We start from the raw sequence: 14,662 nt of genomic DNA, 5'->3' as shown, positions 1-14,662 counted from the left end.
AGAGTTTTCCAGGTGGAATGTGGAAACAGGGAAACGAATGAACCAGCTGGGGCTGGATGGAGGTGGGTGGGTGGGGTTATGGAATGCCCAGAGGTGGGGCCCGGGGGACATACCCGCTGGAGGATGTGCTGGGTAGCGTTCTTCTCATGCCGGTGCTGGCTGGATTTAGGTCATATGCCAGGTGTCCCTGCAGCTCCCCCAGGGAGAAGTTGGGTCCTGTTCCAGTCACCACAGGTGCTGCAGAAGGCGACAGAGAGGAGGGTGAGGGAGGGAACAAGGTCCAGGGCTGTGATTTGCCCTGGAGGGGTGGGGAGAGCCCTTTGGGGGCTGGCACTAGTTTGGCTGAAACTGCCCTAAATTCTATGTATCAGAAGAACAAGGCCATTGAGAGAGGCCAAGGTCACACTGTGAGGCAGAGACATAGCCTGAGCCAGAGGCCAAGCTTCCCAGCATTCTGAGGCCAGGCTCTGCTGATCTGGATGGGGAGGGAGATGGTTAGGGTTAAGGTAGGGTGCTGTGCTGTGCTTAGTCACTCAGTTGTGTCTGACTCTTTGCAACCCCATGGACTATAGCCCATGAGGCTCCTCTGTCCGTGGGATTCTCCAGGCCAGAATACTGGAGTGAGTTGCTGTTTCCTTTTCCAGGGGATGTTCCCAACCCAGGGATTGAACCCAGGTCTCCCACATTGCAGGTGGATTCTTTACCACCTGAGCCACCAGGGCTCCCTGAGGTGTGGATTTGAAATGGAGGTATCTGGGGGGTGGGTCCCGAAGCAGGTCCATAGGTAAGGCAAAAGGACAAGAGGCAAAGCGGATTGGGAAATCCTCTGGGGTCTCCTCCTTATGGAGTGAGGGAGGCCCCCAGAGGGGGGATGTTGGGGCGGAAGTTCGTTTGGCCCCTCCACCCAGCATCTAGAGTCCTTCCTGGGGAAGCGCATGTCAGCCTGACCTTGGACTCTGGAAAGGGCCTGGATACTGCCCTTCCTAGGAACCTTAGTTTAGTGATAGGGGTGGCTGGAGAGGACGAGGGGGAGTGGGGCAGGGATATGGGTTCCTTCTTCCTCCCTCCCTGAGTCCCTTTCCCCCTGGGAGCCCCCATCCCAAAGCTACGTCTTCTTCCTGACAGCTGCTCCCCTTCCCTGGCAAGTCCCAGAAGAGGGTGGGCGGGGACACTTACTCCGGGACACTTGGATGAGCTCAGTGACACTGAACACACCGGAGGTGACGAAGCTCTCCTGGAAGTCGGTGGTGTCTGGAAAAGAGACAGAGGACGGGGCTCAGCAGGCATCTGGTTGAACCGTGTCTGTTACCTGACCTTGACACCTCTGGGCTGCCCAGACTCTGGGGTGCCTGACCAGGCACCCCCGTCTCCCCCATTCTCCTTGACCGCAGGGAGAGGATGGCTGTTTCAACCCCTCCAGGCTGAGGAGGAGTCCTCTGCCCTAACGCAGCTGGAGCAGATCTTCTTTCCTGAGTCTCTGCTCCATCCTTCTCAGCGCAGCTGCAGCCAGCCTCCTGTCCTCCAGCCTCCCAGCCTTCCTCCAGGGTCTTTGTGGCATGGTAGGCTGCACACATGAGTGGAGGCCAGACCTGGGTTCACATCCCAGCTAGGGTTCCCACTTTGGTGTGTGATTCTGGACAAGTCACTTTACCTCTTTGGTCTCAAAAGTGGGGACCATACACCCCATCAGCTTGGGTGATTGTGAGATATGAATGCTACAACCCAAGAGGGACCAGCTCGGTCCTTTTGCCTCACTTATCGCCCCATGCAACACTGCAGTCTTTTAGCTTTCTGCTGCCAGGCTGAGAGCTCTGTGGCATTCCCAGTTCCTGGACCAGACCTAGAAGACAGCAGGGGCTCAGAACCATGGGCTGAATGGAGGGTCCACAGGCAGCTGTTAAAATCTCCAGTGTGCCTAGACCCACTCCTGCCTAATTTAAAGGCAGTTTCACTGTTGCAGGGGCTGTCTGGACACTTGGACAGCCTCCTCTCCAGGATGGGGTGGTTTAGACCCATTTCATGGATTTGGAAACTGAGGCTGGCCCCAAGAGGGCAGGAGCCCTGACCCACATGGAGAGCTGGGAGGGAACAGGCCTATCCTGCCCAGAGGCCCTCACAGGCAGGACCCACTCTCTCAGCAAGTGTTTCCCAGGCACTTCCTGTGTCTGCCTCCGAGCTGGACACTGGGGAAACCATGGGGAACAAGACTAACGGGCCACTGCTCTCCAGGACTCCCAGTCTGGAGTGGGCAAAGGAAGTCACATAAGAGCAGGAAGTCAAAAACCCTTCTACATGAATGTTCACAGCAGCATGATTTACAGTAGCTGAAATCAGAGAACACCCAAATGTCCATCAGTGATAATGGATAGACAGAATGTGGTCCCTCCACACATGGGAGCATCACTCAGCCATGAAAAGGAGACAAGCCCTGACACTTGCCACCACATGGACGGACCCTGAGAGGACCCTGAGAACACGATGCTCAGTAAGAGAAGCAGACACAGAAGGACACACAAGGTGTGATTCCACTGATGGGAGAAGATCCAGAACAGGCCGATCCACAGACACTGAGAGTGGATGAGTGGTCACCTAAGGAAGGGGAGTAGCTAATGGAGGTGGGGTTGCTTTGGGAGTAATGAAAATGTTCTGGAACTAGACAGGTAATGTGTGCACAGTTTGGTGAATGTACTTAATACCACCAAACAGTGCATTTTAATATGGTTAAAATGATACATTTTATGTGTGTTGTACCACAATTTAAAAAAACTTTTAAAGATCATTAAGTCAAACATGAGCTGCGTCAGGGGGTAGCGAGGCAGGCAAGGTGGGGGAGCCTGATGGGGAAGAGACCTATTTTGCACAAAGGGCTCAGAGAAGGCTTCCCTGGGAGGGTAACATTCAACCAAGACATCAGGGTAGGGGTGGAAAAGAGAAATGTGAGTTTAAATTTGAGAAGTGCCCAGACAGCCCCTGGCACAGTGAAACTGCCTTGTGAGAAGTTGGCTGCCTTGATTAGGATGATCTTAAACTCAATGTTTTGCCACCTGCCTGTGGGCTACAATGTTCCCGGCAGTGGAGATGGCTTATGTAAAGGCCCTAGGGTTGGAACATACGGCTTTTTTTTTTTTTGGATGCACCACACAGCGTGTTGGGATTCCCTGGTAGCTCAGCTGGTAAATAATCCACCTGCAATGCAGGAGATCTGGTTCAATTCCTGGGTTGGGAAGATCTGCTGGAGAAGTGATAGGCTACCCACTCCAGTATTCTTGGGCTTCCCTAGTGGCTCCGCTGGTAAAGAATCGTCCTGCAATGCGGGAGACCTAGGTTTTATCCCTGGGTTGGAAAGATGCCCTGGAGGAGAGACTGGATACCCATTCCAGTATTCTGGCCTGTATAGTTCATGAGGTCGTAAACAGTTGGACATGACTGAGTGACTTTCACTTTCACACAGCATACGGAAAATATCTGACCAGGAATCGAACCCGCGTGCCCTGCAGTGGGAGCGTGGAACACTGGACCATCAGGGAAGTCCAAGTCCTTGGGGTGGGGATACACTTGGTGAATTGGAGGCTGACAGGGCTGGAGTTGAAGGAGCCGGGAGAGCGGTCAGAGTAGAGGTGGCAGCTCTCGGTTTCGAGGCGGTGGTGGGAGCAGTTCTTGTCCAGGCCTCTAGGGGGCAGCACTAGCCGCAGGGAGCGCAGAGCCGTGGCGGGCTCCCCCGCTGTCCATCACTTAAGCCCCCTCCTTGCTTGCGAGCTTTGTGTCCACCATTTATTGAGCAATTACTGCCTGCCCAGGCCCATGATGGAAGGCTAGGACCACAACATTCCCGAGGAGGACAGGGCGGTGGCTCCCAGCGTCCAGGGGAAGTGGCCATGGCCATTTCCTGCTGACCCAGCTGGCCAGCTGCTGTCAGCACACCCCTCCCCCCTCCCCCCACAGGGGTTTCCTGTTTGTGCAGCGCTCGCCCAGCTCCATCTCCAGGGGACTCCCTGGCGGGCGGGGAGGAAGTGACTTCCTCCACCAGACGCTGGAGCTCCCCGTGGGACCCGGCCAAACGCCGCAGCCCCCGCCGCCTGCCTCGAACATCTGGCTTGGAAGGAGGCACGTGGGGATCACAGGAGGCCAAGGAGGACTCAGGTCACAGATGGCCAGTGAGATGTGGCCCCGGGGCCTGTGAACCTCCTGGAACCATCCAGCCTCCCTGTGCATGCCTGTGACGGATGTTCCATGGGGGATGCCCTCATCCACCGGGTGTTTCTTCCCCTCTCCCTTTTCATCTCCCCTCTGTCCTGTCTCCTGGTGTACTATCTCTCTAGCTTCCCTTTTCCTCTCTGCTTTATCCCTCCTCTCCTTTTTTTTTTTTTTTCTTTCTATCAATGTTTTTTGAGCATGTGCTGTGTACTGTGTCCTATTCTAGGTACTGAGGACAGGGCAGTGATCAAGACAAACACCTCTGCCCTTTAGGAGGGGATGTTCCACCAGGTGAGATAAGCAAACACATATGCAATCACTAAGCAGCTAAGCAAATACATACGCAATCACTAACTTCCTCTAAAGGAACTAAAACAGAGGGCTGGGATTGAGAGTGGCCAGGCGGCTTGAGCTAAGGAGCTCAGAGAAGATCTCTCTGAGAGGGAGGCATTTGAGCTAAGACTTGGGTGATCTGAGAGAGACAGAGCAGTTACCTGTCCAGACAGAGGGTACAGCCTGTGCAAAGGGCCTGGGACAGGCTGGTGCCTGGCATATTGGAGGAGAAGTGAGGAGGCCCCCTGTGGCTGGACCAGAGTGACAAGGGGCAGAGAAGGAGGAGGTGGGAGACGGAGGGCATGGGGCAGGTTGTATAGGGCCTCCTAGTCTGCAGGAAGGACTTGAGCTTTTACCCTGAGGGCTGTGGGTGGGGGAGGGGCAACACATGACTCAAGTGCTCACAGGAGCCCTCTGACCACTTCAGGGAAGACAACACTGTGACAGACAGGAGCCAGGGGATAGAGTAGAAGCAGGGCCTCTGCAGCTTCCAAAACCTTTCTGTCCTTCAGGTGTCTGCTCCCAGCCCTGAAGCAGGCAAATTCTCCTGCTTCCTATCCCCCCACCCCAACATGGAACTGACTTGTCCTACTTATTCATTAAACATCCTGTGAGACTGTTGGGGGAGCACCTCTGAGTGCAGATGCTGGAGTTCAGGGTCATGAGTTCCAACCCCAGCTCCCTGGATGCCCCTGGAAGGTTCATATGCCTCTTTGGGCCTCAGTCTCCTCCTCTGCAAAATAGAACAACAGCAGCACCTATTCCAGGAATGACTCAGGTACTCACACAGGACCACACAGAACCCACAAAGGGTGCTCCCAAAATTACTCCTAAATAAAAGATGGGAATGCAACCATGCCCTCCACCCCGCCACCTCCAGACTCACCCAGTGTGATGGGCTTGCTGTCCTCCTGGTCGGAGCCCATCCCTGCCCGGGGACTGCCACTCTGCTCTGCATCTGCAAAGAGAGGGAGGGGGAATTGGTGACGTTGCCACAGGGGTCCCCATCCCGAAGGGAGGAGGCGTCAGCCCAGCACTAGCTGGGACCAGCACCATGGAGACAATGGTCTGGAGCATGGCGTTCCCTGGCTGCTGCCACAGAGGGTCATGGATGTCTTTCGTCACTGGGGTCACAGGTGAGAACCCAAGTGCAGGAGCTGGCTCAGTCATAGGAAGTGCTCTCTGAGCCTCAGTTTCCTCTTCTGTCAAGTAAGGATAACTCATTTAATCCTGCCTCCACTGTATGAGGTGGGAACCCTCATGCCCATTTTACAGATGGGAAAACTGAGGGCCAGACAGGTGAGTCCTTGACCCCTCAGGCCCACTCCCATCTTCCTCTGCCTTCAGAGTCCCAGGAGCCCAGCCCATGGTCTTAGGTTGCTATTCAGGGTCCCCAGAGAGGGGGCTGAGGGGCACATTTCCGCAGCTGTGATGTCCCCCTCCCCTGCCCAACTTGGGGGCTCCCTCCCACTCCGGCGCCTGCCCCCCCATCTTATCTAAAAATAATCAGGCTCCTTGGCAGCCGGGTGAAGCAGACAGACGCTGAGCTCAGCGTTATTGGCTCCGGAGAACTAGATGGAGGGCGAGTCACGCCAGCCCCCTCTGCAGTCCCCACCCCCACCCTCCACCCTGGGTTGGGGGCAGGGGAGCACTTGACCAAGCCCAGATGGACAGAACCCCTACAGCCCTATTCATTTATGTCTCAGGTCAAGGACAAAGGTGGCCGGAAGCACCATCAAATGACGGAGAAAGAATCAGGCCCCTGCCACCTGCCATACTCCAAGCCCAGGGCTGTTCTCTGTGTGACCTCAGGCAAGTTGCTTACCTGCCCTGAGCCTCAGAGTTTTCTCTTTCAAATGTGTGAAAGCATTTCACAGGCCCGACTGGGTTGGCAGGAGGTGGCAAGGGGATATTAACAGTATATATTAAGCACTTAGGGCATATTGAGCTCTATATACACGGTAACATCTATCCCATTATTATTATTGTTATTTTTAAGTCCCTAAGATGACTGTAGATATGGTGCTTCGTTGTTCTCATTTCATACCTTCCCTTAAACCATTAAGAGCTACTTCTCTGGCATTATTAATGTACCCATTTTATAGACAAGGAAATAGATGGTTAGAATGACGAAAAAGTGCCTGCACTATGCCCCTTGTTGTTTTTTTTTTACGGTAGTGTATCATTTTATTTTACTTACTTTTTAATCCTCCCCCCCCCCCCCCCGCCAACCAGGGGAGCAACTTGTGGGGATCCTAGTTCCCTGGTCAGGGATCAAACACATGGTCCTGGCAATGGAAGCACAGAATCCTAACTACTAGCCCACCAGGGAAGCCTCCCCTTGTTAATTTAATTCATACTCTGCACATGTATCCAGACATGCAGCGCGACCAACATAAACTGCTTGGCATCTGCAGTTCGGTGCCTGAGTTCCCATCCCAGCTCTGGGAGCATCCGAGGCCACATGGTCCTGGGGAGGTCACTTCCCCTCCTGGGGCCTCAGTTCACCCAGGGTTGCTGGGGATAATAGTAATGATGACACTGCTCACAAGAGTTACTGAGCCCGCGCCATCTGCCTGGCGTGGAACCTGCAGCTTTGTACACACTGTGTGCTGAGCACCTGCTGGCAGCCAAGACCGTGGATGCTGTAAAAAGCCCAGGAGTGCCCCACCACCACCCCGCCTCCACGTCCCATCCACGACAGAAGCGCGTGCAGGCAGCCCTCCTTGGCTTGGCTGAGCAGCCCCCTGTGTGGCCAGCTCGGCTGGGCAAAGCTGGGCAGCAGCAAGGGGATTGTGCCCGGCTGGGCCCCACGCCCCATGGCAGCTCCCGGGCTGGGCAGCCAGCGGCCCCTTGGAGCCAGCCTATCCTGCTTGAATGGCCGCGTGGCTGGGCATGGGTGGCCACTGTTGGGAAGGGCCCAGCCTGGGCAGCCAGCCGTCGGGCTCCAGGCCTCGGGCACAGACCCTCTTCGAGAACCGGTGCCCATACGGACTCAGCGGGCAGCGGTGCCCGACTGGCACTCAGGCGCCTACCGAAGGAGGTGGGGGTATTTCCCAAGTGCTGTCTGTGTGTTCCTGCTTTGGAACCAGGCAGCCGGGCACTGCGGGCCTCTCCCTGTGCCTCACTCCCCACATCTGTGAAATGGGCACCATTACAGCGTCTCCCTCAGAGCTGTGAGCCCTTCACCCACCAGAGGAGAGTTTCATTACTGTTGTTACTCTCTGGTTGTTTCTGCCTTGGGTGCCTTTACTTCCTATGGATTGAAAGCCATGGCGCTAGGCTATGGCTGGCTCTAGTCTGGCGCCCTTATCCTTTGCTCTTGACCTCAGGCCGGCCATATCATGTGTCTGAGCCTCACCTTCCTCATCTGTAAAATGAGGATTTAACACAACCCACTTCCCAGTGTTTGTCAGGTCTCCATGTCAGCTAATAACAATTGTAAAATGTTGGTGCCAAACCGACATTCAATACATGGTTTGGGGGACCTAAATGAGAGTGTGTTTTTAAGTTTCTTTCCTTTTTTTTTCTTATGGAAGAAAAATTGGTTAAGGCCTTTCTTTCTTTTGACTGCACAGCATGCAGAATCTTAGTTCCCTGACCATGGACCAAAACCACACTTCCTGTAGGGGAAGCATGGAGTCTTAACCACGGGACCACCAGGGAAGTCCTTTTAATTTAGGTTTCTAATTGATCATTGCTAAAATTTAGAAATGGAATTGGTTTGGGGGTGTTAAGCTTGTTGGAGAAGGAAATGATAACTCATTCCAGTAGTCTTGCCTGAGAAATCCCATGGACAGAGGAGCCTGGCGGGCTATAGGCCACGGGGTTGCAAAAGAATCCAACATGATTTAGTGACTAAACAACAACAACAACATTTTGTATCCTGCAACCTTGCTGAATTCACGTATTAGTCCTAAGACTCCACCCCCTTTTTTTTTTTAATAGATTGCTAGGGATTATCTGTGTAGACAATTGTATCACTTGCAAGCAGAGCTAATTTTATTTTTTCCTTCCCAATCAGTATGCCTTGATTTTTTTTCTTGCCTTATTGCGCTGGCTAGGCCTTCCAAATGGAGAAGGAAATGGCACCCCACTCCAGTACTCTTGCCTGGAAACTCCCATGGACGGAGGAGCCTGGTAGGCTGCAGTCCATGGGGTCACTAAGGGTCAGACACGACTGAGTGACTTCACTTTCACTTTTCACTTTCATGCATTGGAGAAGGAAATGGCAACTCACTCCAGTGTTCTTGCCTGGAGAATCCCAGGGATGGGGGATCCTGGTGGACTGAGGTCGATGGGCTCGCACAGAATAGGACACGACTGAAGTGACTTGGCAGCAGTAGCAGCAACAGGCCTTCCAAAACCCTGTCGACTACAAGTAGTGGGAGCAGGTGTCCTCGTCTTGCTTTTAACCTTAGAGGAAACCCATTCAGTCTCTCACCGCTAAGAACTATGTTAGCTGTGGGTTTCTGCAAATTCCTTTACTGGGTTGAAAAAGCTCATTCCCCCGCCACCCGCCCCCCCTGCCACCCCCTCCCCTGCCTCTCTTTCTCTCTGTTTCCTATACTCCTGGGAGTTTTTTTTAATTTAAATAAGTATAGTTTCTAAATTATATGATGCTATACTTATATGACATCTCATTAAAAAAATTTTAATTGACTTTTAGATTGTTTTGAAATATACACTACATGTACTCTTCCATTTAACTGTTTCTCAGTGTACAGCTTAGTGGCACTAAGTAAATTCAGACTGTCTTGTGACCATCCCACCATCTATCTCCAGAACTTCCTTATCTTCTCAAACTGAAACTCTGTTCCCATGAAACACTGACTCTCTGTCCCCTACCCCAACCCCTGGCCCCCACCATCTACTTGTTATCTCTATAGATTTGACTCCTTCTGTGTCTGGCTTCTCTCACTGAGCATCACGTCCTCTGAGGTTCATCTACATTGTAGCAGGTGTCAGAACCTCCTTCCTTTCTATTATGCCATCTTATTTTTAACCATCCCTAAAAACCTCAAACTATTTCTCACCCACCTGCTGACCACTTGCCAGTCATTTGGCTTCTGGAAACTCCAAATCTTCTGGAGCTGTCCAGTGTGGGAGCCCTGAGCAACGTGTGACTTGAAATTTAAATCGGCTAAACTGAAATTAAATGCAATTTTCAGGACTTCAGCCATGCCAGTTACCTTTCAATACTGGACAAACACACTTGGTCAGTGGTGACTGAACTGGCCAGCACTGAACATGCCATCATCACAGAAAGTTCTATCAGGCTGAGCTGCTCTGGATATTTCCATGAAAAATCAGAAAAAGAGCACAGATAATTCTTCCACTTCCTTTCTACTTAGAGACCCAGAGTGGATAATGCCTAAAGGCTGGCTAATGTCTGACATCCCAGTCCCCAAGTGGGCAGCTTTCATTTGTTGAGCTTTTACTGTGTTATGAGCTTCATGGCACTATCTGACTAAATCTACCCAGTTGATGAGGTTTGTAAACTGAGTCCCAGCTCAGAGAGTCTATATTTCGAAGTTGATGTCTATGGAAAGAAATTGCCTAGCACAGAGGGACTTGACTAGGACATTCCTGCTCCCCAAGACGATGTCTGGGGACATCTGTAGTTGTCATGACAGGGGAAGGAGCTCCTGGTATTGAGGGGTTGGGCCAGGGATGCTGGCCTGGGAGAATCCCACTGAGAGTTGCCCAGTCTCTGATGTCTGGACTGGGGAGGGAGTCCAGTCCAGATCCAACCATTCTCAGTAGAAGCAAAAACTGGCTCTTGGGGCAGGGAGGGGGCTAAAAATTTATCTTTTTTTAAATAAAACACAGATATATAGACATAGATACAATATATAAATAAATATATAATATACCTGTGCTATTAAAATTTCATGAGGTTCACTGATTAGGGAAAAATCTGTCTAAAAAGGCTTTTTGTGTGTGTGCTAAATCGCTTCAGTCTTTTCCAACTCTTTGTGACCCCGTGGACTGTTGCCCACCAGGCTCCCCTGTCTATGGGATTCTCCTGGCAAGAATACTGGAGTGGGCTGCCATGCCCTCCTCCAGGGGATCTTCCCGACTCAGGGATCAAACCTACAGGTTCTTTACCACTAGTGCCACCTGGGAAGCCCAAAAAGACTCTTTAGGGGGAGGTAGTAATGAAAGAAAAGTGTCCCGTACAATTTTAAAGGGCTGTCAAAAGAGAAAGAATATGCAGCAGAAACCGGAAGTGACCTACGTGGTCTGAAGCATTTACTTTATTCAAAGTCTGCCAACTTCTGCTGTGAGTCCTCGCACAAGTGCCTGACATCTCTGAGCCTCCATCTCCTCATCTGTGAATCAGGGCTGAACTGCACTACTATTAACCTCTCTCCTTTGAGCACTTGGCAAATTGACTGCCAAGCACCTTTGGGTGCCGCCTGCCTGGGGGAACACAGCAACAAACAAGAGGAGCAAAATTCTCTGCCCTCATGGTACTGATGTCCTAATGGTGGAGTGCCAGGCAATCAACAAGGAAGCAGATTAACCAGGAGTATATAATTTCAGCTGGGTCAGGTGCAAGGGAGGTCATTCAACCCAGAGATGAGAGTGGCAGCCCCTGGTGGGTGAAGGGCTGTGACTGGAGCTCCTGGGAGGGTCATCAAGCCCACATCATGTGAAACGGTACATTCCAGTAATTAATACTTAGTGAGTCACCCCTTTAGCTGTGTTGGGAATGCATGTTTCACCTCCACTGACTCGTCTAATCTTTGAAACTCTCCCAGGAGGGATGTGTGGTAATCACCCCCATTTTCCAGATGGGGAAACTGAGGCACAAAGCGAGGTGGCGACATACGCAAACTCACACAACACCAGGTGGCAGCAATGGAACCTGGGGTCAACGCCCAGACACCCTGAGGCCTCACGTTTGGGTCCGTGGAGGGACTAGGAGGGATCCAGTGGGGGCCCTTGGAGGGGGGCTCAGAACAGACAGAACCCCTTCTTTGTTAGTAGTTTGGGGCGATTCCCCCGTGTTTGAACCCTGTTGTCTGACCAGATAAAGCCCCTAGCTGGGGGTCCCTTGATGCTCAGCTTTTTCCAAAGTTCTTTCTGTTACTAAATGTGGTGTTGGGACAGCTGGGGGCAGTGAGGAACAGCCATTTCACTTATGCCAACAAGCCCCTCATGGGAGAAGAGCCCCCAGACCCTAATGTCCATGGGAGCAGATGCCCCAGACCCTGCTGCATGGGTCAAGGAAATTTCAGAGCACCCTCACCTCACTGAGCAGAGAGCTAAGGTGTAGAGTGAGAAGATAGGAGATGATGATGCTAAATAATAATAATAATAATAAAATATTGGCAACAACCAAGCACAGACAGCCTACCAAAGGCCAGGTGGCAGGCTGTGCATTTGACAGTCCTGTCTAACACCCTGCAGCAATCCTTGACTGAGGCTGACAACCACACGTGACCCAGAGAGGGTAAGTAAGTTACCCAAGGTCACATAGCAAGGAAAGCCGATGGGCCAACCCGGATTTATGTGCTCCTCTCTTAAAGAACCTATCCGTAGAAAGCCATCATTTAAAGAGATACATGCACCTCAGTGTTCACAGCAGCACTATTTACAACAGCCAGTACAGGGAAACCGCCGAAGTGTCCACAGACAGATGAGTGGGTAAAGACCATGTCGGGTATATACACAAGGCAATATCATCTGGCCATGAAAAGAATGAAGCAAATGCCACGTGCAGCAGCCTGGATGGACCTAAAGATCATCACACCAAGTGAAGTCAGACACAGAAAGACAAATATCGAATGATGTCACTCACATGCAGAATCTAATATAAAAGATGATATAAATGAACTTAATTTACAAAACAGAAACAGATTTCAAAAATAAAATTATGGTTACCAAAGGAGAAACGTGATAGGGAGGAATAAATTAGGAGTCTGGGGTTAACATACACCGTGAGTGCAAGAGTGCTAAGTCACTTCAGCCGTGTCTGACTCTTGGCGACCCTGTGGACCGTAGCCCGCCAGGCTCCTCTGTCTATGTGATTCTCCAGGCAAGGATTCTGGAGTGGGTTGCCATGCCCTCCTCCAGGGGATCTTCCTGACCCAGGGATCAAACCAGCATCTCTTAGGTCTCCTGAATTGGCAGGTGGGTTCTTTACCACTAGCACCACCTGGAAAGCCTTAACTTATGCACGAGTATATATAAAATAGATACACAACAAGGACCTACTGAATAACACAGGAAACTGTACTCAATATTCTATAATAACCTATATGGGCAACAAATCTGAAAATAACAGATACATGCAAATGTATACCTGAATTGCTTTGCCGTACCTTTGAAACTAACACAACACTGTAAATCAACTATTCTCCAGTAACATTTATTTTTAGAAAGAGGGGGCCAGGGGAAACATCCTTGAATGTCTCATTGAATTTTATATCATGTCGATTGCTGGCTTTAAGACATTTGCCTGTTGACAAGCTTTCTCCTGACCTGCTGCTGTCCCCGGAGTCCCCCACTGCCCATCCCCGAAGACGTGATTTTCTGCAGCCCCACTCAGATCAGACGTTCGATCTGGCACTTGGTGCTGCTCAGATTACATTCCAGACTGTGTGAGAAAAACGTGGACACTCCAGAGAAGTACCACAGAACCAAAATGCACATTCTTGACCTGGGGAGTGGGGCACCTACAGGGGTCCCTTGGGTGTCCACAGACTCCACCTGACCCTGGGGTTTGTAGTCAAAAAGCCTGAGCCTTGCTGTGGGCCTCTTGGGCAGCTGTGGGACTCCTCAGAGTCTTTCAGGCACCCTGGGGTCATGAAGAACAGGCTGTGGGGCCCAAACTTGTATGATCCTGGAGCGTGTTTTAGAAGCTGGAGTCCTGGAGCCCTCCTGTGTTGGAGACTCAGCCCTGATACAAGTTGGCCTGTGACCTCGGATGAATCAGGCCTCTCTCCCTCTGAGCCTCAGTTTTCCCCATCTATAAAGTGGGCTTTCTCTGTTGCTGCCTTACTTTATATGGGTGTGAGGCTCAAATCAGAGGAGACTCAGGAGGGGAGGGGTCCATCACAGTCTAAAGGATAAATACTGTTTGTGTGACAGCATATTTCCAAGCTCAGAAGTTACATGAACTTTGTCCCTCCTCTGCCCACAGCCCTCCAGGGCTCTCACCTCCCTCGGGGTAAAAGCCCAAGTCCTCCTTGTGGCTCATAGGCCCTGCACGACCTGCCCCATCCCCTCTCTCCCCTCCCCTTCTACTGTTCTCCCCATTGCTCACTCTGTTCCGGCCACACAGGCCTCCTGGCTGTTCCTCCAACATTGTCCTGCCCCAGGGCCTTTGCACCGGCTGTGTCCACTGCCTAGAACATTGTTCCCTCTGTATCTACGTGGCTCACATTCTCTCCTCTCTCTGGGACCTTCCTGAAAGGTTTCTTCTCTGAGAGACACTCAAAGCTCTCCAGCACCATTCCCAAAGCGCAGCTAACCATGCTCATGCTAGTATAAGTGAGACTGGCCCTGGACAGACAGCGGATGTGTCTCAAGCGACACCCTGGCTTGGCCTGGCACCAGTTCTCTTGACTTCCCAGGTTCGCGGGGTGTTTGTCGGCAGCCGGAACGTCATCACCTCCCGTGGCCTTTCCTTCAAACAAACACATGATCACAGCGGCAACAGAAATGTAAACTGGATCCCATTGACAGCGTGTACAAACTGTTCTTTCCTGTCCGTGGCCACGAGCCCAAATTTGGTCTGTCCTAGCCCGTGACAAAGGCGCCGCCATGGCCTCCGGTCCAGCCCTTCCCGCCCTGGAGCACCCACCCCCCTCTGCACCAAACAACTCTTGCTACTATCCTGGTGGCTGAGACTCCAGCAGTTCCTAACTGGGAGGTCCAGACACCGCCCCGGCATTCATCTCCCAGATGTTTACTGACCACCTATGCTTGCCGGGCACTGGGGAAGTGGCAGGGAGCCAAGGGAGGGGAGACAGACAGGAAGTGACCCAACAGAAGGAGACCGAGATAATTTCGCTGGTTCTAAGTTCCACCGAGGCAATAAAGCTGGGTCAGGGGACAGAGAATGGCTGGTGGGGGCGGAGGTGACTTTTAACCAAAAAGTCAGGCAAAAACTCTTTATAAA

The 14,662-nt window shown here is 51.8% G+C and overlaps 1 protein-coding gene across 5 annotated transcripts in view; it reads right to left on the bottom strand.

Annotated features, from left to right (window-relative positions):
• The window catches only part of NFIC (nuclear factor I C), a 74,016-nt gene that overhangs the window by 21,983 nt on the left and 37,371 nt on the right, over positions 1 to 14,662 (bottom strand). For all 5 annotated transcript variants that reach the window (XM_027547190.1, XM_027547188.1, XM_027547189.1 and 2 more), the window contains exons 3-5: positions 5,414 to 5,485; positions 1,177 to 1,251; positions 114 to 237 (exon numbers count right to left, since the gene is read on the bottom strand). In XM_027547190.1, the coding sequence (XP_027402991.1) occupies positions 114 to 237; positions 1,177 to 1,251; positions 5,414 to 5,485 (271 nt within the window). The remainder of the gene's footprint in view (positions 1 to 113; positions 238 to 1,176; positions 1,252 to 5,413; positions 5,486 to 14,662) is intronic.

Source organism: Bos indicus x Bos taurus, chromosome 7, assembly GCF_003369695.1.
Source record: "Bos indicus x Bos taurus breed Angus x Brahman F1 hybrid chromosome 7, Bos_hybrid_MaternalHap_v2.0, whole genome shotgun sequence".
Taxonomy (NCBI): Eukaryota; Metazoa; Chordata; class Mammalia; order Artiodactyla; family Bovidae; genus Bos; species Bos indicus x Bos taurus.
The sequence above is the reverse complement of the archived record's forward strand: the minus strand, read 5'-3'. Positions and strand labels throughout refer to the sequence as shown.